Raw genomic sequence first — 26,945 nt, forward strand, 5'->3', positions numbered from 1 at the left:
TTTGGCTGTGGTTTATGGGCTTGAGTTTGGGGCATAAATAGATTTCGGCTTTCTTGCTTTCAAAACGTTCCGAAGCGGGGAAATGCGAATTTCTGCCCTAGTAGTTAGTTACACCAATACTTGTTGTTTGGCTGCAAAACTGTTGAATGGATTCCATGGATTTCGCGCGATTAAGATCCGCTCGAGTGTTCCTCCTCAATCAATGCAATTATTTAAATACACCCGTTTAGTATTTACAGCGCCTTTCATTTGGTATTGACACAGTACTTATGTACATTTATCTCGTTTCTTTGCGCCAGTTACGTCTGATTCATTTTCATTGCCAATTTGTTGCGCTCGCCGACACGGGCTCATTTAAAAGGCTCATAAATTAATATTTTCACGCTTTAAATGCCACAACAGGCGTACAGGATACGCGAATACATATTATACACATTATGGGCTTGTGTGTGTGTGTGTGTGTGTGTGTCTGCCTGCTCGCTAGACGATTAAAATGGCTGTTAATGACAAGTGAACGTTATAAATAACAGCGATGAAGAATTTCTTTTCCATCCCCCCACCATCACGATGGCGATGGCGATGATGAGAATGCGAATGGCTGATGGGTTGTATCTGCCGGAGACACTGAAGGCTGCCTAATTATTTAAGATCAAGCGGCTGCGGGGAGATGCCAATGTCAGTGTGCCGAACAATGAAAATTAAGGCCAAAGCCATAGACAAAGTCGCAGCTTCAGCTTCGATCTAATGATGTTGTCTTGGCCTGTTCCACGCCTTGGTGTTATTAATGATGACCCCTCCACCCCCTCCCCCTATGACTGTCATTCCCTGCACCACCGCACATGATATTACAAAGACACACATACATACATACGCATGCCTTCGGCTGGGTTGAAGTTTTGGGTATCGTTGCCTTTAAATTACGTATACGCCATATTTTCTACCGGCTATCTAATGCTCGCTGCACTGAGAAAAATAGCTGGCTATATAGTATCTTTTGATAAAATATGAAAATCCTTTTGCATTCTTGGGTTATTATTTATTATGAAGCATATTTATTGACAATCAACAACATTACTTGTTTTCTATTAGCTTATTTTTGAGAATTAGAGGTAGAATGTAATTTTGTAAGTTTATTCTTGAATTGATCACATTTCCTCAAACATTCCTCCTATATAAATAGTCTTGATTTCCGGTGTAGTTACTCGCTCATTCCATCGCTCGTCCTGTTTAGGCAGATGTCGGATGTGGTGGGTGGCCGAGGGGTGGTGGGACTTGTGAGGGTAGTGGGTGGCAAGTGGGCGGTGTGCAGTGAGCGATTGAACCAGCAAACAACAACAGCAGCAACGAAAACGGCAATAGAGATGATGACGGGGAAGCCAGCACACGGCGAAATCAATGTGTGTGATTTGCCAATTATGTGGGTTATACTGCTAGCGTTTCGTATATCTGTGTATGTGTGTGTGTGTCAGAGGGTGCGTATCAGTATGGGTGCTTTTTCCAGAGAGCGCTGTGCGTGTGTGCGCCTCGTCATTACCGCTGTTTCCATTTCCGGCAGACAGGCGAGGCTTCGATGTCAATTTCATAAGCAATTTACGCAGACAGCAAAGGGGGCGCAGGGACATCGAGGTGAATCCCATTCGATTTGCCAACTGTTGAGGCCGAGATATATTTTTCGAACGGTGGAAATTTAGTGGCCCCCTAATTAACCAATTTTGCAGGCTTTGTTAGAAGGGAGAAGTTCACACGTTCCACCGCTGCTTGTGTCCTAATTATTGTCCTGCCATAAACAACACAAAGGGCCAAGGCAGAGACAAAAGTAATGGCCACCATAATTCACAGTTACTTATTGTTTATCCGTTCGTTTGCCCCGGCTCAATGTGGGCCATAATTTAACTGGCCAAGCTGAATCTTTCGCCTGCTTTCGCTCGGTTCGATTTAATGGCAACCCCCACAGAAATGTTGCAATGACTCGCCTCCTTGAAGCTACCAGGACTCTTTCTGTGATTTAAATGATGCGAATTAATTTGGAGAATTTTCAACTCCCCCTTGCACAAAGACACACGCTAGCTCACAGCACACACACACTTACTTGCAACCTGTGCAACAATGGGTGGAGGAGAATGGGTGGAGGAGAATGGGTAAAGGATAAAGCGGCGGAAGGCTGGGAAAACAATTGCCTGGCTGGGGAGAAAACAAGGCCAAGGAAAATCTCAGTGCACATAACCGAAAGCCAAAATCGTGGCCATAACTATGTGCGGCTACCAGAGAGAAGGAAATGGCAAACAGACAAAAAATAAAAACACAGCAAAAAGTGTATGGGGAAAACAAAAGGAAGTGCACAAAACAAAACAATGCAACTCGGGGCCGTTTCGATGTGTGAAGAGTGGGGTCGGTTCTTCGCAGAGCCGCAGCAGATTGCATAAAAAATAGTTGAAGAGCCGGACAGCAGCAGCACCACCACCAACATCAGCAGCAACAAAAACAGCGGCAACAAGAGTCCACCACATTGGTGGGAAACATCTCTTTTGGGTGGTGTTGCAAGTGGGCGAATGAGGGGCGAATTGGAAGCGAAAGTTTAAACAACTATTTATTATAAAATACAGAAACTACAAAATACTCAAACGAAATAGGCACGGAGAGCTTCACAAAGGTGCGGAATACTTAATTACCTATAGTATAGTTTAGTCAATAAAAGTAAATGATAAAACTTATTTCAACAAATCAACGTTTTAGCTGCGCAGCTATTAATATGCTTAGCCATATCCTAGCCGCGCTTTACAGGGTATCAAACCTATTTAACTCGCACCCAGAGAGATAAATTCAGGCAGACAACAGCTGAGCATGAAGGTGGCATCAGGTTTTTTCAGACAGCAGGAGGTCCAACCGAAAAGACCGAGCTCAGCCAAACCAAAACGAACGAAACGAGACCAAACCAGACCAAGAGCCACCGATCCGATCCGACCAGAACAGACCAGACCATCCAATCCAGCATCCATGCAGCATCCAGCAGATGAGAGAGCATGGAAAAGCGGGAAAAGCGATGCATGCTGAAGCCTCAACAGTCGAGCGGAGCCAAAGGAGCAACTTTTACGTGAAAATGTTCAAAATTTAATCAAATTAAAGTGAATGCGCCGCAGGCAAACATATTTCGCACGCTGAACGAAAGAGACGGCGGCTAGGCGAGTGAAAGAGAGAGAGAGAGAGCGAGCGAGGATGTGCGACGAGGATAACAGGCTGGCAACTCGGCGCAAGTTTAATATGTAAATTGTTTTCACTCGGCTTTCGTTGCTTTCGACATTAAGTGGTTATCATAGCCATTTATGAGGCTGTTAAAAAGTATCTCATTAAACATAAATGGCCGTCCTTCGTCTGCTCAGCTAGAACCGCATAGATAGACAAAGTATCGGATCCTTTCTGAAACGCCCCTTTTGCAAATCCAAATCCAGAATTTCGATGGTCGCAGCTGTTTCAGTGGTTTCCGCATTTGGCAAAGGGGTTGGAAAACCCACTAAATTTTCCCCTTCCGCACTCACGTGTATGCCGTGTACATAGATATTCTATCCAAATTCCGTTTACCTGTCAAACTTTTGCCATTTGTGGCCAACATATTTTGAAGTTGGCCCGCACACACAGCATTCTTGTTAGCCACCCACCATTCCACTTCCATTCTCCCCATTTTCCAGTCCCACCCCCCCGGCTCCAACAAGTTCCGCACACCCACGGCAATTTCCCAGAGACAGAGCCACGTTTATGCCTAAACTTTGTCAATTATTTGCGGATTTAACATTTGTAGCTGGTGCGGATTTTGATTTTTGATTCGAGTTTAAAAGGCAGCATTACAACAACAAAAACTGAACCAATAAGACTTGGGAAGTTCATAAGCTCTGGCGAAATTACCATGACACACTTTAAGAAAACTTCGAGCAGAATAATTTGCACAGTCAAATGGAAATGAAATGGAAAAATGCAGAAGAAAACACGCAAATTTAAAATATGAACTGTTTGGGAGTATCTTTGACATCGAACATGTACAACGTTAAAGTTCTGTCAACTTATGTCAACTATTAATGCATTGAAAATGAAGATTAATAGGACTTAAATTGTGACAAAATAAATTCTCATTTTCTAGAAAGACGAATATAGAATAGAATATAGACATCAGATTAAAAACCAAATTTAAAATTGAAATATCAATTGAATAAGCAACAATTGCATTGTCAATGGTAAGTATTACAAACGCCTAAGCCTAATCAAATTAAGGAACACAACACAACAAACATATGAAAAAGCATTAAAGATTATTAATAACAACAAAAAAACTATGTACATATATAGATGTTAAAACAGTACACAAAATAGCCAATCGTATCTTTTTCAATGTAATGAACACACATTTCAATTTGCTCCGCAGCACACCTGCTTTTTTACTGCCATCATTAGCGCAATTTTTTCAATCAATATTTTTTTGTTGCTTGCATTTCATGCTTGTATTTACTTACTCGTATTTATTTTTTAGCGAACATTTTGGAATATGCATATCAAATAACTATCAATGACGTCCAAGGCCTGCCACTTGCAAATGCTGAAGTCTCGCAACAAATTATCAGCGCAAACGTCAGCGGCACCTGTCGTGCCCTGGGCCACGCCCCGCCGCCCCCATCTCCTGGAAAATCTTCCCGCTCTTCATATCACACTCTTGAATCTCGAAAACCCCACCTTTGCTTCTCACCCCGCCTGTCCGAAAGTTATACAAAAGAAAGCAGACAACGAATATTGGCATAGAAAATCAAAAATAAAGTACGAAAAGGACGGGGAATTGCGGGGTAGAAAGTGGTAGATATATAAGCACGAAATGGATAGAGTGAGACAGAGAGAGAGAGAGATAGAGCAGATGACATTCTGTTGACGTTGATGGCAACACTTGCAATTTAGCAATTTGATTATTTTGGCAAAGGCTAAATAAATGTGTATGCAAAATGGGTGGCAATGGTGGCTTTCTTTTGTGGGTGGAGGTCAGTCGGCACCTGGCCACTGCATCCGTCTCGCTTGCACCCACTTCTGACCCTCTCGCTCGCACACTCGTTTATTATGCGTAGCTCGGAGAAAGTTTCGCAAAGTAATAACGCCGCAAAAGTTCAACTTCAATTGAAATAAATTAATTTCAACATTCGGACTGACAGCGCCAACTAACTGACAATTACACACACTGCGAGATTGTGTGGGTGCAAAGGGGCAAGTGAGATGGAGATATGAGTGAGAGAGACAGACTCGCAGCGTGCCGCCCGTCGCATAAAATAGTTGAGTAACTTTGCGATATTTTTTTTTTATATTTTTTTGGTTGGCTTTGCGACTGCTCCTGCTGCTATCTTTTGTTGTAAATGTAAAATAATAACGACAAAATTGCACTTTCAACTTTTTGACTTTTTCACATGCCATTGTCTGCAGCAGAAAGTTGAATTAATCGACCCGACCTCCCAGCCCCACTGAACTTTCACCCCAGGGCCGCCCCCATTCCACCCAAGAACTGCAGTCAGACGCATACTTGCCACATAGTTTGGCTGCCTCGACGACTGTTCCATCTTGATTGATTACATATTTCACAAGTTATTGCGCAGGGCGGCAAACGGAACCGGAAGTGTGGGAATGGAACAGGAAGTAGCGGGGAAGGGGAAGTGAAAGGAGTGAGAAACACACGTATTTATTAGATTTATGGCCTGGCTTTCATGTCTGTTCTGTTCTGTTCAGCTCAGCTCAGTTCTGTTCAGTTTGGCTGGGTTATAATGGATTCTGCCAAGTGTATTCACACAACTTTTAATGTATTGGAAATTTCTCAGTCTCCCCGTTGCTCCGCTTCGCCTTTTCTACACTTCTCCGTCTCTGTTTGAAATGCGCCAACATCGCATCCGTCGCACACCCGAAGGTACTAAAAAAGTAAAACTCATGTCGAAAGCGGTAAGCTGTGGCAATTGACTGAAACTGCCGGTTTAAATTAGAAAAGTTTGCACAATGTAAGTGTACAACTCCCCCTCGCTCACACATACAGACACTCGCATAACCAGCACACACAGATACAGACACAGATACAGATACAAATACCCACACATGAGCGGCACATTCGAGCGTGTTAATTTAATGTCAGGATGCCAGGATACAGCATTTGCCATTGATGGGCTCTCGAATGAAAGAGATGTCTGCGCCTGGTCAGGAATTTGTCACACAACGAGATCCCGCAGAGGATGGGTCCAAAAGTATTACTCGTTGGGAAATCTATGGGCCGAACAATTGTTTACGTCTAATTTACCTACGAAAATGTTGCGGAACGGGATAATTCAGCAGCTGTCGAAATAAAAGTTCAAAAATGTCACAAATTACTTGCAAAACTGTCCTAGTCTATGATTGAGTTGGCCATTTTTCAATTACTGTGGTCATTACTTACAGTTACGCTGATGTTTTTCTATGCGGAATTATTAAATTAGAGGACACGTAAAATACAATTTTTAATAGTATTGGGAAATCAACAAATAAATACAACATACGGTTTTCTATAATGGAACTATTGTGTCATAAAGAAAGGGATCTGATATAACTATTTAAAATACAACTTATAGCAATAATATAACATAGCTTTAATAAAAAAAAACAGCATGAGATTCTTTTATGCGAATAAAATTTACCCAACTTGCTTAGCGCTATTCATTGGCCCATAACTATGCGGTTCAAGTTGATAAAATAACTTAATCTAAGCAATGCCAAGCCCGAAATCCGATCTGTGCATATAATCCACTTATACGACCTGTTCGTGTACGCACCTCAACTCAACATTAAAGGATTTACCCAACTCAACGAATCCCGGATATTTTTTTTGCACACACGCACTCCACGGTCCGGGTCCCACCGCCTTTCTTTTGTTCCGAACAAACAGCCATAAATCCTAGCCAAGTTCAAACTATATCTGCTGCCCCGGACCGTTCTGGGAAATTCATTTTTTTATGGCGCACTTATATGGGACAGGACAGCGTAGCCCAAAAATCCATTTCACTTATTCCCATGCACTTTTATGGCCCTAGTCCGCCAGCAATTTTGCACATTAAAAGCGAACTTTTTACATGACATATGTATGCCACACTCGCCCGTCCGCCCGCATTTATCCTATTCTTCGCAGCCGCCCCCAAAAATATAACTAACACAAATATACATTTCATATTCATGGTGGGGAGTGCTTAAAAAGCGAAGAAATTAACTCGGCTAAAATTTTGGGCGGCGAGGCTGCGACATGTGTAAAAAAGCAGAAAGAAGAGCAAGTTGCGGCTGTTTTTGGAGGGGGGTGTGAACGAAGGGGATGCTGCGAAAGTAGAGGCCTACTTAGCACTCCTCCTGCGCATAGTGTTCCCTATTCTCCGGCTGCCACACTATTTTCTGCTTAGTCGGCTCATCTGCATTTTATGGTCCAAAAATATCACAATTTTTTCGCATTTCATTATGGCGCGCTATGCGTGTGTGTGCCTCTGCACTGAGCGAAAATAAGCCTACGATCTGCATTTTATTATAGAGCAAAGTTTTGTGTCCACTTGTTATTCGAAATAACAAAAATATATAATGATATATTTATATATTATTTAAATGTAGTATTGAACATTTATTACTATGTAATTTTAATTTAATTATACTATAAAAGTGAGCAAGATTTCTTTGAGTGCCCATCCGTGCGTGTGTTTGTGTGTCCCAGCGAGAACTTAGCAGTGTCATTTAGTATGCTTCATTTCATTATGTTCCTTCCCGTTCCCCACCGTCGAGCCAACCATCGAGACCCAACCCCAAACTGCCTACGTCTACGCTCCTTTTTAAAAACTCTTAACTTTCGCTGCAACCGCAAGCATTTTGGGCCGCATTTTGTGGGCAATCCTTCCTTCTCAGCCTGCTCCTCGTTTTTTCGCCCTGGCAAACGGTGCGAGAAATTGTCCTCCCTATCATTCTCATTCTGCCTCTCGCCTTTTCCCTTTCCCTTTTTTTTGGGTGCTTTCTCCCGATTTCTCTGCGTTTTTGTTGCTTTTGATGTCGCCTGCACATTTTTTTTTCATACAGATAACTTGGTCTTTTTTTTCGCCTTCGTACTGCGTAGGAAAACTCCTTTGGGTGTCCCTGCCATTTGCCTCGCACTAAGCCTGCTGCCATCTCTTTCTATACCCCATTTGCCGTCCCGCTCTGTCAGTCATTTTTTCCTCGTAATTTTCATAAGCAGCCGTTAGACGTTGGATTTATGTTTTTAAACGCCTTTTAATATGCGAGAGGATATTCGCGCGTAGCACCAGATCCCCTGCGAAACACAAAGCCACTCGCAAATGCCGCATAGCCAACGTCCTAGCCACGCCTCCCTGCGCCCCTTTTCTCCTTTCTCCCTTTCCTCCTTAAAGCCTTAAACCACCAACCCTGCACCCCAAACATCCTTTTGGCTCCTTGCTTTCTTGTGGCTGTCTACTTCTTGGTAACGCCGCGCAAATCCAGTGAGAATGCGTTTAAAAAAATATTATAATAATAACATTACGTAAATAATTGTTGGCTGCTGTTCGTTGAGAGGGGGAGGGGGGTGGGGGTCGAGGTGTTGGCTGGTTGGGGGGCGGGAGTGGGCCTGGTAATTTCTGGGGGGCGGTTGGTGTTTGGGAGGCACGCGCCTCTGGAATAGCAACGGAAATCAGCTGCGTGTTGATAAGCACGCATATAGCTCCAAGGAAAGTTGCTGCCAACCGAAGGATCTTTGTAAACGGAGGGTTGGGTGGCAGGAAACAGGAGGCTCTGCCTTCGACTTCGTTTCCTTGTACTATATATGTATGTATGTATGTGTTGCTGTGACTTTGAGCAAGTGTGTGTGTGTGTGTGCGTGCCATTTGCGTGCGTATTTTTGGTGTGCTTTGCGGTTTGTCGTTCAGCCGAATCGGTAAAAAGTTACCCAGATAAACAAGTCGAACAGGAGTATATACCCTAATGGTAGGGAAACTTTTCAAAAATACGTCTTAAGGACACAATAATACATTTAAGAATACCTTAGGATTCAAGAACAAACAGGCTAAGCTTCAAAAATTGCAATAGATAGTTTAGGGGGTTTGGTATATGAGAATTATTCAATTAACACTTGAGTATGATAGCTTATAGCTTTTTTTTCTACAATTCCCCTGTTATTTCTTTTGAAGCCCATAAAGATATTTGTAAAAAGGGTATATATCAGCATAAAGGAGGCCAGTGAGAAAAAAAACACAGGCACATTTGTAACGCGCTGTCTAACCGGTACAAAATGTGCGTGTGGCAAGTGAAGAAAGAGAGGGGGAATCGGGTGTTGGAAAGAGAGGGGTGGCTGCGAAGGCTGCAGACAGCAGCAGTTCGCAATGGTTCCTTCTTGTGCCTTCGCTTTTTTGCCGAAATTCTGTTGTCATCATCACTTTAAGAGCTGGTGTTAAGGTGGCATTGTGGGTGGCACAAGTGGGTGGGTGGTAGGTGTTGCCTGGTGGGTGGGTGGTTGCAGGAAGCCAGAGCAACCGACGCCTGTCACACACAAAGTTATCTTCGCCTCGACGTGGCAGGCCCGTTGTTGTTGTCATCTTCCGTTTTTAATTTCATCTGCCATTTACTGCTACTTATGACACATCCTTTTGCCAGCCCACCTCGAACCACACACACCGAAAACCACGAAACCGGCTGACAATTTTTGGGGCTGCTTTTCCTGGTTTGCTGATTTTCATTTTTTTTCCCTGTGCACTTTTATACCCTTTTTAGAGAATTCTTTGGTCCAACAGGCCATAAAGAATGCATGTCCAGGGTACATAGTACTAGGCCAATACATTATATTTTACGACTGAAAGTCATAATTATTTGTTAAGTACTATGTCGAATTTACTTTGGTCAATATTAGCCAGCTGCTGCCCAACTGGAAATTACTACTGGTTACTTTGTTAAAAAATATTCATTTAAACCAAAAAGAAAGAGCACAAATATCGAAATAGTTTTAAAAACTAAAAAAAAAGGTTTATTCATATTTTCTAAGGTTTTCTAATAAGTAATAAAATCTATGGTCTTCAGAGATAGCCCTCGCCATTTAGAGAATACATTTTGGGTGGCTTATTTCTTATATTATATATATACATTTTTGTGTTTTTTTTCTGGAACTTACCTTGGGATGTGCACGGCGCGGAAAAGCTACTTTCGGATCGACCTGCGTGGGAAATGGAGAAAAAACAGAAAAAAACATAGAGTGAGTCCTGGGAATATCCGAAGGAAATCGTATGCTTAATGACATTTAAATGAAAAGAACATTGCGCACAACTCTTCATATTAATAGCCGCGCATAAATCTTGCATAAGCCTGCACTGCACATTAAATGAAATTGCCCCAAGGGGAGTGGGTGGTGCGGGTGGTGTGGCTGGTGTGGGTGGTGACATGGGTGGTGTCTGCTAGTGACTTCAAGCTGAGCACGCACGAATTAACGCGTAACAAATTGCTCGGCCAGCGGGCGTAAGGAGAAAAAACGAGCAGCTTCTACCCAATAAGCAGCGTCATTAAAAATAATTAAAAATCATAAAAATTCAATTTTAAGCATTTTTTTTGCCTCGTGTCTATCCTTCGGGCGTTCAGCCACAGCTGAATCCTCTTGATTTTACCGCTCGGCCGTCCGAGCTGTGGCTTTCATATTAGTGCAAGGACGCAGCTCGACTTGACAGCTGAAATAAAAAATCAGGGAGCGAGGGTGGCACTAAATCCCGTCATCTGAAGTGCTGCTGTTGCATTTATCCGGGTATCTTAAGCCAATGAAGGAGCCGCAGCAAGGAAGCAACGCAATATCCTCTGGCGATAGCAATTCCCGCACATACATATTCTACGTTTGTATGTATGTATGCGGAAAATCTGTCACAGGATAGGCAGGACATGCGGCTGTTCTTGTTGCTGCCGTTGTGTTTGCCGTTTGCCGTGTTGATTTCCTGTGTGCAGGACGAAAAACAAGAGCAGCCGCATGGCGGGAAATTGATTTTTAGATTAAAATTAAAACTAATCAGCGCTGAGTGGCGAACGGTTTGGTTTTCGGAGGATGTCGATGCTTTTGCCTTTTTGAAATACATCAGGCCGAAAAACCGTAACGAAATGAAATGAATTCGTTTCGTTTAGTTTCGTTTTACCTCGCTGTTCAGCGAAACGGAAACACGAAAATCCCTGGCCAGCCGAAAGTCAGGAAGACGTGTATATGGCGGCTATATACATAGATAGATATAAACATTACACGTTTCACTCGCAGTGCATAAATGCAGTTCCAGTTGCGAAACAAACAAAAACCCCTGTTCGCGGCTCAAAAAAATTCGACATAAATGCTGACTGCGCATTTTATTTACAGTTGGCAGGCATAAAAGGATGATCGGATGGACTTTGGACCGAAGGACTAGCTGCAAACAGTACAGCTCCACTCAATTAGGCTAATGCCAATGCGGCGTATGCGTAATGCGTGCAGAATATCATTACAGCGAGACTTCACTGTACTCGGCTCCGGCTAATCAAATGCGATTTCCCCATCTATACAGAATGCGGAAGGAAGCCACTTTCGGAAATGTATTTATGCAGAGAAATGAACAGCGTGTGCCGAAGCTGATTAATTAAATGGATAAAATAGAGAAGCGACCGGAGACCGGCCCAGATCCTATATCCTGAAGAACAGAGCCCGAAGTTAGCTAGCTAAGTGTGCCTCTTATGTGATGTCTTTAGCTTTTGAGTCGTACGTTTTAATACATTTATGGTTGGGAATGGGATAGTTCTGATTGCTGAGCTTAGAGGAGTTTCAATCTGTCTGTATGTTTTCTCCGGTTTAAATTTCGTTTTTAAATATTTACTGGAAAATAGCACACAACTGCTTTGTTGAATGTCCCAAAAAAAGGTAGAAATCATCAAGAGCGCAGCTAGAAAAAATTAACCATTGCAGCTCATTTGATGTTCATCGCGCCTGTCATATCAGCTAATTAAAAATTGTTTGGCGTTTGGGCCATGTTTTTTTTTTTTTTTGGAAACTTTTGTATGCCTTTTTTTTTTGCCTATACTGTTATGCTTTGACTTTCTAATTGCTGTCAATAGAGGGTATGGGAAAATATTGGGACTATGGGCATGGGAACGATGCTTTTGAACAAATATTTAACATAGTTAAAGTGGAGTTTTGTTTTCTGTTTGGGAAATGGGTGAAAAGAAAAAAGGGCGAAAAAAAAAGCGAAAAGCGAAGAGTTCGTGTGTAACATTTACCTTTTTGCCATCCAGCTCGTGTGTGCCTTGGGTGAGTACCTTATCTACGCTATTTGGATCGCTGAATGTGACAAAGCCGAAGCCTCTGCAAGTAGATTTGGAAGGAGATGTAAACAGGAGACGGTTAGCGAGAAGTTCTGCAAATATTTACCCAAGCCAGGAGCCAAGTAACTGAACCTGAACCAGCCCCAGCCCGAGAATCAGAAAAACAGAAAGAGACACAGGAGCCACGGCCAAAGTTGAACCTGCCATCGTCAGTTTAGCACGTGCGCCAATTAGGCGCTCAAATTACATCAAAATATTGCCAGGAAGGAGCGGCTCACGGGGGAGGGGCTGCAAATGAGCAGTCTAGGGCACGATGCCCCATACTCCATCTACAAATGCTCCTTTTTCGAACTGTTCGAAGGCAGACGCTTACAAGCCATTACGTAAAGAGCGCCGTCTCTTTCCGTCTCTTTCTGTTTCTTTCGTCCGTGTTGTGATAAACTTATTCTTGTTAAATATTTAATTAAAATGCTTATTATCTCGCACTGCATTTTAATGAGTCTCCCATGCCGGGCCAACGGAACGAGACAGCCAAAGACAACAAACCAGCTCAGAGATTTTGGGCTGTGGTGGCAGCCCCCCTTTCGATCCATCCGCAGCAATCCCCCGCAATCCTCTTTGCAACCCAGACTGTGTGCACGTTTATGTTTATTTGAGTTTTGCCACTTGGCAGCAACGCTTAACGACGCTTCGTCTCCTCGCTGCGCAACTCACAACTTCTTCTTTTAGCCCGGCCCAGACACATGCTCGTATTTGTCTTGCTCTTTTAAGCCCACCAGCCCACTGGCTGGCACCACCCATCACCCATAACCCAGCAACCACCACCACCCACCATCCCAAGTAAGCCACCCAATCTGCACCGCCAGCCCACTCAATCCGAGCCCAACTAGAACCGCAAGCACAGACAGTAATTAACGACGATTTTATTGCAATTGTGGCAATTGTTACGGTCCTGATTCCCCTCAATGTGGCCCAGAAACCAGGAGCACCAGCCCAGTTAACATTTCCAGGTCCAAATGGTCAGCAGGCGGTGGATTAGAGTTAACCCACCCATTTAGCCTACTTATATGCTTCGAATTCAGGATTGACATGGTCAGTATGGATATGTGATTGAACTAAGAGCGCATTAAAAAATATTTTAGTTTCAGAAAAACAACATTAACAATAAGAGCTTTGAAGAGTTTGAAATTCTAAATATTTAGGCCAATTTTTCTTGGAAAATTAAGTCTTATAACTTGTGTTCTTGTTTAGTTGCAATTACAATGGTAATTATATTAATTTTCATTGCTTTTAACCTGTGCGAAAACTGTATAGTAAAACTGTCTGACTTTCATAATAGAAAAGTGGCATTTTAATGGGTTGGTGTCAGAACAGTTTTACTTTATATTCTGCCCTGACCTTGCGATAAATCATAGAAACTAAATATACGGTATTTATAATAATTTACTAGCTAAAAGCTACGTTCTGTCCATACTGGCGTTATAATTACAGAGCAATTAGAGTGTACAGCTGGTTCTATACTAAACGGAGGTAGCTGATTGCAAATGTTTTCAATGGGAAATAAATCCTGTGCAAAGTATATATAAAATGGAAATTCTCTTCTCGAAACATTCAATGAAATTTAATCATTATTGTATGCAAGCAAATTAAAGACAAAAATGTTATTCATTGAGATTTCATGGCATCAATGTGATGGTAAACTTGATTTGAATAATGCTTGCGTGTCTTAGAGCTCATTTTCATTCCCCTACCCACAATTTCGACACTCCATTCGCCTAGGTGGTTAACCCATCTCAACCCTTTTTTGATCCACTTTTGACATACAGTTTTATTGTTTGCGTTTTTCCATACAATTTACTTGTCAGTTAAATCATTTGTAATTGAAAGTTAAACAGATAATGCGGACGTGTAATTGTTTCATTGAAATTTTATTGCTTACCGGAGGGCAATTATTTATATTTATAAGCAAGGATTAAGCCAGAGCTTGCGTGTACTAAATTTTATTCGGAAAGTATCCTCTATGGGGATGAACCTACAATTCATAATCCTTACAAAATGTTTGCTGCTTTCCATTTGACATTCTTTCGGCCACATCGCATCGGTGTTTTGCCATAGAAATTGCTATTCAACAACGATGCCAACAAACAATGGCTTGTTGCAAATTTATAAAAACAATTTGCATATGGAAAAGGATTGCCCGGCCTGTTGTGTCTTTGATTTTCCCCACTTTCCCACTGCCACCCAGCTGCCACCCATCTGCCACCCATCTCCCCATCTACGTGCCATGGATAAGTCATTATTTGTGTGCTTGTTGTACTGGTATTGGCTTTCTGGATTCTCGTACAGCTGGCACGGTCTGGTACATATTAAATAAACATTTTATCGTATTTATAGACGAACAATTTGTGCAATGTGCAATTTGCGAAAAAGAGGCCTGCACCTATTAATATTGATTTAAATGGGTGATTTGGGGGGGGATGGCAAACTTGGAGTGGCTTCGGTAGGCGTAACTTCAATCCAATGTTCAAGTGGGTCACACAAAATTGCAGAACAAAAGCAGGAGGAGGCCGAGTGCCACAAAGTTGAGGACAGAGATTGTTGCAATTTCAGGGGTGACGATACGGGCGACGGTGCTGGCAGGGGAGTTCAAAGTGAAAAGCCACAAATTTAAAAGGCAAAACTCAAAAATAATGTGTCTCCTGTGTGCAATTTACTCACAAATTCAGATTCAATTTATGCAACTCGAGGCAGACCGGCATCCGCATGACAGACAGAGTCAGCGATAGCCGCAGAGCGGGACAGCAATAGAGCCAGAATGGTGGAGCGCTCAGGATAACAACAGAATGTGTGCAGGCAACAACAATGGCAACATACACACACACACACGCAGAAGTGCACAGAGAAAAAGGAGAGATTCAAACTGGGATTTGTTTCAAAAATTATTTTCTTTATGTCGTTAATGTAGGAATATTAATGAATATATTTCTGAAAATTACGAAACAAAAATAAAAGTGTTCTTTACTTTCGTTAACAATTTACTTTGCTATTAGACTAATGATTGATTATTGCTTAATTTAGAATATAATTTAGAGATTCCTCGATTTATTGCCGTGTGTGAACTTAGACAACGAAGGAGAAACTAGGCAACAACAAGGGCAAAAGCAGAGACATGCAGCCTCCGACAAGAAAAGAGGGTTTTGTGGCGGGGTTGCCTTGTGGGCGGTGGGTGGTGGTTGGTGTGTATTCCGCTGCCACCAAACGCCGCACCACCCCCCACCCCTCACCCGGAGAACATGCAACTTGGGTTGCTTGTTGAATTTTATAAAGCCGTTTCAGAATGCTAATGAGCGCACGCACACAAGCTGCCAGCAGCCAAGGATGATGCTGTGCGATGCTAGTCCGGAAAAAAAGGGCACAGGGGAAGGGGCCAGGTGCGACAGGTGAGCGCAAGGAAAAGGGGGCGTGGCAATCATGTAACACATACAAACACCGCAGACACGTACCAAACAGGGCCAAAAGAAGCGGGGGGCATTCGAGAGCGAAATAAAAGTGTTATTTGAATTGGCATGGCAGAGCTTGAGAAACTTTGTCGAAGATCCTTGTTGCTGCTGCTCCAGAGCTTACGCACAATTTAGCAAAACAACTTGCATGTATTTAGCCCGTAGTAGATACTCATACCTGTGCAAGAATGTGGATAGTTTACCCGAAGGATGATGGTGGTGGGGACGACGGGGAAATAAAGGAGCCATCCAGGCCAACATAGAGTGTCTGCAGTTAAGTTGGCGGTTGGCTTGTGGCTGGCGTCTTGGATTACCGTAAATAATCTAACTAAATGAGTTACCAAAACGGTCAAAGTTCACATCAAGGTGTTGTTTCGCACATGTGTGTGTGTGTGTGTGTGTGTGTGTGTGTGTGTGAGTCTCTGCATGTGTGCCTTTTGGGTTTGCGTGTGTTTGTAATAAGAGCAGATAACAATATTAGAAGTCCTAGCATATGTCCAGTGATCAGGAGCAGGGCGATGATGAGAACATTCCGCCCCCCCAGGCAATTGCCAAAACTGTAACCGAAAGCTCATTTAAAGGCAAATGACGGCTGAAGGGTTGGATTTCGGTGTGGACAGGGTAAATGGAATCCGGGATATCCAGGCCAAAGATTAGTTGAAATTGAGTAAGGTTCAACTGCACTAAATGGAAATATTTGTCAAAGGTATTATGGGTTTTTTACACACGGCACAAAACCTATATAAATGAATATTTAGAAAAATAAATTGCAAATCGATTTGCACAATTTTAAGCGCAGATGCTGCTCTTCTTGTCTTATCTATTCTATATTATTCCATTATATTTGAATAAATTATAATACCCATATTCAGATACATATCTCTAACTGGTAAGTTATAATTTTCTGTGAATTTACGTTTTAGGACACACACACTTTAACAATTGGCCGTAAATATTTTCAATGACTTGAATATTGACCAATGAGAGTCAATAAATTGGCTTTTATATTCTTATACATTTTCAATTGACCAATTTGTGTGATTTTGTGCGACGTGCAGCACTTAGTATGCACGGTAAATGGATACCGTTACACCTGCAGTATATGGAAATCCAATGACCCCACCACAAGCCAACACACTTTCTTATATCTCTTAATTGCCTCAACCTGAACTGACCTCAGTGCCAGACAGAATGACAAACTACTGTGAATTGCTCTTGAAGTCAGCGGAAGTAAGAAAACAATGGTCTCTGTGTCTCCGGCATCCCCATGCCCTTCCCATCCACATCACCATGCTCCGCCCCCTTTTTGAACCGCCCATGCTGCCGCCCCCAGTTAAAGCCGCCCATTCTCTGCGGTTCAGTTTTCCTTCGGTATTGTTAATATACAAGTTGCAGTCAAGGCTGGAAATGGAGGCGAACATTATTTTGTCTATGCGCTGCTAAAAAGCAAAGAAGCCGCAAGCCATGCCCTCAACCTTAGTGCTACAAATAGGCAGGGGTGGGGGGCAGGCTATGGCGGCGCAATTTCACTAAAATCTGGGTGGGGGATTCAACGAAAGTAGCTGACGGCTAACAAAACTTTCAATCCGAGGAGGTAGGCAACGCATATTCAAATGACTTTTTCGTGTAAAAATTTCGAAACAACAAAACAAAAGCGCCCCGAACGAACAATTGCGAAAAGGAATGCAACTTAAGACGACAGTGGAGTGCCCGGCGGGTTGGGGGCGCACAAGGTGGCAAGGACTAGGGGGCGTGGCAGGATGAAGAGGCCGTTTCAGTCAGCGAGGCTGGAGCTGCAAGAGAGCCGACTCTTCTAAGTCCCGGCTACAGCGAAACGTCAAATCCTGAGCGCACTAACAAGCACTTGCAGGCGGACCAAGACGCCGCCTTTGTGCGATTCGTTGTGGCCAAATGTTTTGCCGGTCGAATACCCTCGACCATGAAATTAACAATCTGAATTGAAGGTATAAATATATGGAACATTTTTAAGTTCTATTCAATTCTATTACAATACAATGCATTTAAGGGCAGTGAATTTGAAAATAATGATGTTAATGTTAATGAATGCCAATATATAAAGTTTTTATGGCTTAGCAAAAGTTGGCTAGATATGGAAGCGCTTGTATTTGTGCTTAGCTTTTATAATAGATATCATCATTTGTTGGAGTTTTACCCACTTCTCTTATAAAAGCAACCAATCTCCTTTAAGATCGATAAATTTTTAATAAGTTTGGGCTTTAAGCCCTCTGTACTCATTTTGGCATAAGAATCAAGTAGTTTATTCCAAAGCCGCAGACATACAGGTTGCATTTCATCTCGAAACACCTCTCATCGCCGAAGTGCGTGGCATCTTGCATTCGATTCGATGAAGGCATTCTTTGGTGTATTTTTTTTTTCTTAGCCACCCCCCCCCCCTCCCCACCTTGGCGACAACCGTGCCCCATTCCCGCCGCCCCCTCACCGGCTGACTGCTGTCGTGTGAAGTGGGGCCGCGTGCATGAAACTTTCACAAGTGGCTTCCTGCCTTGGCTCGCCTCGCACTTTATAAGCCTACACAAGCCGGGCGGAGGGCTCTGCTCTTTCGAGGGGAGCCAAATTGGGTTGTCAGGGGTGGAATGGTGAGGGGGGGGAGGGGTGTTCATGGGGGTAAGGACAAAGTAGAGGCACCGCCCACGCCCATTTTGCACGTTTTTATGCCGTTGTCTTTGTTTCGTTTCGTTTTGTGTCGTGTCGTTTTCCTGGGCACAAAAATGCATCCTTGAACACGCACACTTAACTGGGCCTGCGTGAGTGGCAACCTCTTGCCACCCACACTACCCAACCCCCTCGGACGCCATGGAACCACCGCCTCTCCACTGCAGACAGAAAAAAATATTGACCAAATGGGAAAGGATAACATTATTGGATGTGCTCCAAAATAAGTGCATTTCTTAAAGAATTTACTTTAAAGTTCTAAGATCACTACTTTCCTTCATTTCCCCATTTGGAATTTGAGTTTCATCGATTTTTAAATAACTTTCATTAATCTTATAACAAAAATGAACTAATAGTATTTCCAACATATTTCCGAAGTCTAAAAGTGTGTTGGAGGGATTTAAACCATTCCTTAAGGAATGCTTTTCACTTTCTTACAAGTTAGTATTTTAAGCTTAAACTAGGTAAATGGAATTATTATTACGAAGTGAATATTTGAGTAATATGGCATTTGATTATTTATATTCATTCTATGAATATAATAAGAATAATAAATGAATTTATATAACAATTAAATATAACAATATAAATATATACCCATTTTTTCTCCGAATGCATTTTTTTGTGTCCTGTTTTCCTTTCTAGCTGGCTGAGGCTACTCAAGCCCGGCATGGAGACATTTAAGACGACTATGTCGCCACCCCGTCAACGACGTCGAGTCCACCTCGAGTTGTGTGTGTGCGTGCCCTTGCGTTGATGTAAAGCCCCCGAACCACTTGGTCCCCGGCAGCAGCGACCCCACTTCGAGGAGCCCATCCTCCTTTTCGGTTTGCTATCTGTGAGTGGGTCTTGGGTAATTTTATTAATCCAGACACAGGAACAAGGCGATGGCTCGGTGGCCCGAAAAGGGGTTTTTCCACCAACATTTCGGCTAAATATTTAAATGGCCTGGCCATTATGAAAATTTATCGATTTAGTGACAGTTTAAGGACACACATTATGGCCGGCCATTTGTTATGTTTTTATGGTTTCGTCGTATGCCTGCTGCTAATGTCAATTTTTGAGTGTCGTTGCCACATTAAATTCTGCGGCAGCTGGCTAACAAAAAGTCTCGAGTCGGTGCAGAAAGGTGACTTTATTTTATAATTCATTTTATCATTATGATGTAAGAGTGCGGTGCGCAAAGCAATTACAAGGGAGTGAGTGATTAGGGGAGGAGTCTGTGGGGATCATAAAAATATTCCATCCTTTATGCTCCACCACATTTTTCGGGAGGCTGAGCGTTTCTTTTCATACAAATACAAACATAAAATGCGCATAAAAATGCGCGCGAGGGGCGGGGAAAAGCGCATGAAATAATCAACAGTAACAATGACGGGGAAAAGTGAAATTCTGGAGTTGGAGCAAAGCTGCCACTCGAGTTGACAACATCCGAATGTGTGTGCACTGGAAATAAAGGATACTTCCAGACCAATACAGCTCTTAATTAAGATTTAAGTCGATTTTTCAATGGAAATTGAATTGTGCCTGTAGGTTCCTTGCTAGTAAAATCGGTTTCATAAACTATAGTATCTATTAAATAACTGTAATGAATATAGTCATTATTGTCACACAATTCACTTAATGTGTGGATTAAACGCACAGTCCTTTCAATTGTGATATGCTATTGTTATGAATGAGTGGTCACGATCTTAGCTCAGTCCACTATCCCGGCCAAAGATCCTTGAAGGATAATGAAAAGTATAATCAACATTTTTTTGCCGTGTGCGTGTGTTTGTGAGTGACGTCTCAACCAGCTTGGCCGATGACTGGGATGTCCTAATGGTCTTTTGCCTCCTGTAACTGACTGATGTTTGGCACACACACTGCCACACACTCACACTCGTCCAGCGACGCCATAATTAATGATGAAAAATTGCTACCCACACACGCACACACTCGTGCACACACACAGGCGGACACTCAGCATATGCAGCAGCAGGAGGATGAAAAGAGAGGAAGGATGGGTGAAAATATAAAGCCATTTGGTTTTGTACGATGGAAATTAACATGAAAAGGGCAAAGCGCAGCTGCCATTCGCGTTTGGCCGAATATGTGAGATCGGTCCAGAATATGCCACCCCAAATACCCCAGCCCAAGTCCCCAAAAACGCGCACATGCAAGTGGTCAATGCCAGAAGGTCGCCGGAAAACAAGAAAAAAAAAACCCTGAAAAAAACACCACCACCACCAGCACCACCCCACTGGAACCCATAAAGTGGCGCACTAAAGCTGCGAGCTCGCCAAAGTGATTAAATTGAGTTAATTATGTCCACCGAGAGTGAGTGAGCGAGTGAGTGTGTTAGAGCAAGACAAATACGAGTTTGAAGTTGTACATATATTATTACAAGGATATTAAATGCGGCGCACAAAACAGTGGAATTACCCGAGTATTAAGTGCATATTATCAAAGGCCGTTAAATGCGGCAAATAAAACATTTCGCCTGCGTGAAATTGCTTTAATCAACCCTTAATCTTCATTTACAAAACACACTTTGTCTTTGTTAAGTCTTCACAAGGTTCCTTTTTTTTTTACTTTGCTACCGAAAATATTTCTCATTTAAAAAAGCATTTGGCCATTATGGAGTGAGTTGCCATTTCGATTGGGCCAAGTCGCGGCAATTTGCCTTACGAAATCGAAGTTCTATCAAAGTTTATCAAAACCAAAACATTTAATGGTTGTGCAAAATGCTTGCAACATTTTTTGTTCAGCTTATCCCTTTGGACCAGCTCGCTTTTTATTTGTGTATGTTTTTATATTTCGCCGGAGTGTGTGTGTGTGTGTGTGTGTGTGGTGGCCCGGCTCTTATCTAAAAACCCGTTAAATTTATTATGCAACATTGCGCGCGGGTGGAAAATGCGATTTCTCATTCGATACAGATTCAGGTAAACATTCGCCGTGTGTGTCCGGCAAATAAATAAAAGCGAGCATTTTCTGCTGGCGCGTGTAGCGCCGAATAAAAACAGAAAAAAACATTAACAAGCGGCGGCGAAAAAAATTTAACTTAATTGCCAAACACACACACAACAAATACACACATACACATACTCACACAAAAGGGTGTTGCGTTGTTGCCGTGGTTGTGTTTTCCGCGGGGGCTTTTCTCGGTGGGTGGGGTCGGAAAATGGGGGCGGGGACCTTTCTGCTGTTGGCGTGCGTGCGCCGTGCGATATAATTTATGTTTCAATAACTTTCGAAACTCATTGAAAAGTCGCTTATGTTTGCTTCAATGGCAGCAGCAGCAGCAACAAAAACAGCAACAGCAACACAAGAAGAATGCTAAAAGTACAACAATAAATTGTTTGGATTTACTTATTCGCAGGAGGGGGTGGCAAAGTGGGTGGCTGGATGGCTGGGTGGCGAGCTTTCCTTAGCCAGCTCGCTGCCGTTTCCCATTTCCCCATTTTACTCAATTTTTTACTTTTGCTGCACTTGAGCGACCCCGCTTTGTCTTCTCGCCCGCAAGAAGAAAATTCCCGCTCAACTTGCGAAAGTTTTTCGCTATTTTCCCTCTCATTCTTTTTCTGTGAATGTGTTTTGTTTGCCATTTGCTTTCATTTTGTTTTTCCCGGGCTATTGCCTGCTTTTTCGGATTTTCCACCACTCTCCTTGCTCAACACCAACCAACTGCTACTGTTGTTCATTTTATGCTCTTAAAATTTATTTGCAAGTTTTCTAATTTGTACTTCACTCCATTTTATTGTAATATACAATCTCATTTGAAGTGAGATATCTCAGGACATCTATCCTGCGCAGAAAAATGTAAGGACCAAAGCGAAAGGGATGAATGCAGATAAAGAAATATGCTCATTTTGCTAAACAGTTTGAATAAGCTTATCTATGTTGCTCCCTTTATTTAAGTATTTATATATATATTATATTTTCTTATTGGGGAAATCATGCTGAATGCGATGAAAACCTTTTTAAAACCTGTAGCACACCAACTGTTAGCATATATTTTTTTCAAAAAGTCCTTTCTCCTAACGCTCTTCTCTACACACACTTTTTTCGCCGTGTAACCAGTTAGCGGAGGTGGCCCATAAGTATGCAATGCCTGCTGATGGCTGATCCTGGTGGCGTATCCTTGTTTCCTGTTTCGGGACCGGGCCGCATATTTATTAACCACACTGTTGACTATCGCTGCGGCAACTTTGCGTGCAGCTTGTTGCTCCTCTGGCGCTTTGGCCCCTTCCGTGCTCTTTATCCTGCCCCTTCTGTCTTCCGGTTTTGAATTTTGTTGTCGCACCTTCTCAGGAATTCTGTTTACATTTATTACTTTGCGCAAGTTTAAGTGAAAAATTTCCATAAACATTCTTTTAAGCGACATAAAGTTTTTATTAAATTTTGCTAGAAATCCCTGACACGATGATATCAGGCAAGGGCACCGGCAACAAATAGAGCTGCGGAATTTACAACTACCAGAGGGTAGAACACCTGCCACCCCGAGCTGCTCGCTCGCTCTTCAAGATACTTTTCCGAAGGGGCGAAGGGGCGAAGTGCCAACTGTTTTACTGTTGGCAGTACGAGATACTGCTCCGGCTTCTGCTGCACGCAGTTCATAAAAATTTTGCCAGCCAACATGACATGCACAAAGGCGAAAGGACACACGGCGCCAGATCCTGCCAGTGGAAGGGAGTGTGGAAGGGTGTGGGGGTGGTTCAAAGTTAGAAGGAGAAATGCAGGAAGGTGGCATAAACTTTCGTCGCTTGTTAACCTGAAAGCTTCGCCGCCACTCCACCGACATTAGATAAAATTCAATTAAAACAAAGATATATTTCGTTGGACGAATTCCGGCAGCAGTTGCTTAAACCGGGCGAAAAAATGCTCTAAAAAAAGGAAAGGACTTTCGCGCATTGTGGATACGCCCCATAAAACGCTTAATTAGTGCAAAGGGAAAGCGGAACATAAACACTTGCTTGTTGGTCGCTCTTAAACTTTCTTTGTGCGGAATGAAAATGGAGTTAGCTAAACTTTCAGTTTTAATTAAATAAAAAGAACTCAATATGTTCTTAAATAAATATGTAAATGCTAACGCAAGAATCTCTTGAATACCATAAAAAATTAATTTCTAACGGAATCATAAGCAGCCTAATTAGTTGAATAATAACTAAACATAATGACTTCCTGGCGGGTAATAATCTTAAATTTAATTTGGTGTATATTAAAATTGAAATTGACTCGTTGAAATGCCATCTCATTATTCATACTGTCCGCAAAAACCAGCTAATTTACGTTAAGCATTTTTAAATAAGGTCAAAGTACAGAATTGGGCGTGTGGGTTGCAGGGGTATTGGCCACGTTCAGCCAACTGAAAGGTGATCGAAACCGCAACAAATGACAAACGTTACGGCAAAAGTACACAACACGGAAATACACACACACACACATGTGCAGAGGAAAAGTGGAAGAGAGGACAGCTTGAGTACTAGGTAGAGGAGTAACTCAGAGGAAAAAATAAAATCAATGAAAATGAAAACCAATTAGCGGTTAACCAAACTGTTCAAATTTGGAAATGGATGCAGCCGTGCATGGCCATAAACAACAACGGCAACAAAGATGGCCGAATCGCACAGGGTTGGCAGATGACTGATAGAAGGGGGTCAACGGCAGTCGGTCTGAAAGGTAAAAGGTTGCCGGGTTACAAATTTATTACACGAAAATAGGAAATAATTAAAATCAGTTTGAGTGCGGATAACTTTTCGCTTGGAATGGGGAAGAACTTTTTGATTGATAAATCAGAAGTCACGCCAAAATACGCAGCGAAAATGAAAACATTAAGGATATGAATATGGAAGGATATGAAATAAAATTCAAAGGAATCAATGCAATAGCCAAACAATGGCTAGGTAAACGTTTTTCCAGTCCAACGAATTTGAATGTGTATATTCTATTATAATTTATCCTTTATCTGAACTGTATTGTATATTTCGACAACATTCCCTGATAAGTAGTAAGAATTTCACCCCTAGTTCGACACAATCCTTCTTAAGGACCAACTCACCTGGATCTGCGCGTCGTGGGATCCTTCATGACCATAGCCTCTGAGATATCACCGTAACGTCCGAAGTAATCGCGTAAGCTCTCTGAAAGGAATACAAACAAGTGCAGTGAATAATCAATCAAAGACAGTTTATGAAATGTCCTGGGGTTACACTCAAGTACGGCCATTAAAATCACGACGCCAAAGCTACTAATTTTGTTACGCGCTTAATAAAAAATAAACCGAAAACAAAAATATAAAATAAAAAAAGGGGAAATGAATTTCGCGTGATGCCCAAATAAACAAACTGGTTGGACCCTAAACTTCTTCTCACTCCTGGCCGAGGATCTCCCTAAATAGCCCCCATTCCACAACCTTTGCATACGCAACTGGACATTATTCACATGCATACTCGCGGAATACACTGTGAAAATATATAGGTGATTTAACGAAATGTTTATGTATAGTTTGGTTTATATTTCTGTTCCTGCTTCTTAAATGTATATATCTGTATATCTTCACACAAGTTGAAGAATTGTCATGCAATATGATTCTGGGATAAAAAAATTAATATCCTGTAAATACACAAATGTTTGTGCATTTCCTACAATTCATCTGCTTTATGAATATCTAATAGGACATTTGATTTCGTTTCTTTGTTGCAATAAAATGGCTTTTAAAATAGACAACAAATTTTGAATTTTTGTTCATTGTTGTTTGTCTCACTGTAGGCACACACAAAGTACGCAGACCACTTCAGACTCGCTGCTTTGGTTGCCAGCGGCAGCTGTTGTCTGCGGTTTTGCGAGCTAATCTGACTCTGACTCCGGCCGGAGGATGCGGATGTGGATAAAGGATGGCGGATGGTGGCGCAGGACTCCTCCCGGCTGGAAGCACTTCAGCGGCACGTACGCACACAAACGCAGCACTGAAGTTATTTCAACAAAATTGCCAGACAAACGGGACCGTGGGCGGGGATCGGGCTTGGGATGGAGAAGGTGATGGGAAAGGGGGCCGTCGCCACACGACAGATACCAAGGCTCGTTGGCTGCGATTTAATGCAGCAAAAACAAGCAGAATAAAACCGATAAAGTCATCCTTCGCCAGTCGGCTGCTGGCTGAGGAGCCCTAATCCAGTCGAGTGTCGGCGCTGGCGTCATAAATTCAAACTACAATAAAAATTCAATAAAACAAACGATTTTGCCGCTCACGCCGCGTGGCCAAGACGATCCGGCCATAAATGCGGTGCGAGAAATCGCACCAGGGAGCACCAGTTGCCCCACCACCACCTCCACCAGAGCACAACTACCCCAGCCCAGAAATCGCGGCACCACCAACACACACACACACGCACCAAAAACAAAGCTAGAGCAACTAGTTGCTCCTTGTAACGATGCAAAAAGCCACACTTAAAACAAAAACTCAACACAAGGTTTGCGAAAAATTATGGTGTTTCTTTTGCTCTTCAAACCTTTTCTGGTCAGAAACAAGATTCTCAAAATTAACAATAATATTATGTACAAAAGGACAGCATTTTGGGGCAAATAATAATTTATAATAAATAAAAATTTTAACTACAAATTTCGGCTAATAAAACTGTAGCTGCATTTTTAAGGTGCATTTACTGTATGTGACTTATTTTCTAATTATTTATACTAACTTTATCAAATTCCTAGTAGCATTAGAAGCTATTAACTTTTTTTTATCTAAAATACACATCCAAGTTATTTCCATTCTAGGCAACATTTTCTAAGAGTGCACGGGTAATGTGGGCTAAGAAAAGGGCGGCAAAGGGGTAGGGAATGGGAATGGGGTGGCAAATGGGTGGCCTGGGGTGAACATGGTTCCACTCGCAGGCAGACAGTCAAGTGGGGGCAATGCAACGCAAAACGCGAAGCGCGTCGCGTGATTTACATAAGTATGCACAATAATTATGAACAATAAAAAACAATTTGTTTGCTTATGACAGTTTTGGAACCATAAATAACAACAGCAACTGGCGCAGCGGTTCGAGTGGCATGTGGATGTGGGAAATGGTAGATGGAAAAAGGGGAAATGGAAAAGCCGGGCCGAGTGTGTGTGTGCGTGCGTGTGTGGCATGCAAATTGATGGGGCAGCCAAAGGGTTGCGCTCCATTTCGTTACGTTCGTTGCGTATGTGGCGCTGCAAAGTATGCTACACTTTAAGTTTTAATGGGCAATTGCCCCTCTATGTCTCCGTTGTTGGTGCGAGGTGCGATGGGAATTTGAATGGGGCAGGGGCGACACTATTCTATGGCCTGACTTGGCCATTAGTTGAAGCTGAGGTGTAAATAAACCAGTTGGAGTAAACCACTCTCAATGCCTGTGATTGAGTGGGTCACCGGAAATGAGAACTCGCAGTTCATTCGTTACCTACGCTCATGAAGTTATAACGACAAGGGAAAA

At 42.4% G+C, this 26,945-nt stretch overlaps 1 protein-coding gene and 1 non-coding gene across 4 annotated transcripts in view; one reads left to right on the top strand and one right to left on the bottom strand.

Moving 5' to 3' along the window:
* Rbp6 (RNA-binding protein 6) overlaps positions 1–26,945 on the bottom strand; it is a 179,439-nt gene that overhangs the window by 95,980 nt on the left and 56,514 nt on the right. For all 3 annotated transcript variants that reach the window (NM_001275050.2, NM_168718.3, NM_001104161.3), the window contains exons 4-6: positions 24,541–24,622; positions 12,262–12,346; positions 10,160–10,201 (exon numbers count right to left, since the gene is read on the bottom strand). In NM_001275050.2, coding sequence (NP_001261979.1) covers positions 10,160–10,201; positions 12,262–12,346; positions 24,541–24,622 — 209 coding nt within the window. The remainder of the gene's footprint in view (positions 1–10,159; positions 10,202–12,261; positions 12,347–24,540; positions 24,623–26,945) is intronic.
* On the top strand, positions 12,110–12,789 carry asRNA:CR43433 (antisense RNA:CR43433). The gene is made up of 2 exons (NR_048288.1): positions 12,110–12,292; positions 12,357–12,789.

The sequence above is a fragment of the Drosophila melanogaster genome, chromosome 3L (assembly GCF_000001215.4).
Source record: "Drosophila melanogaster chromosome 3L".
Lineage (NCBI taxonomy): Eukaryota > Metazoa > Arthropoda > Insecta > Diptera > Drosophilidae > Drosophila > Drosophila melanogaster.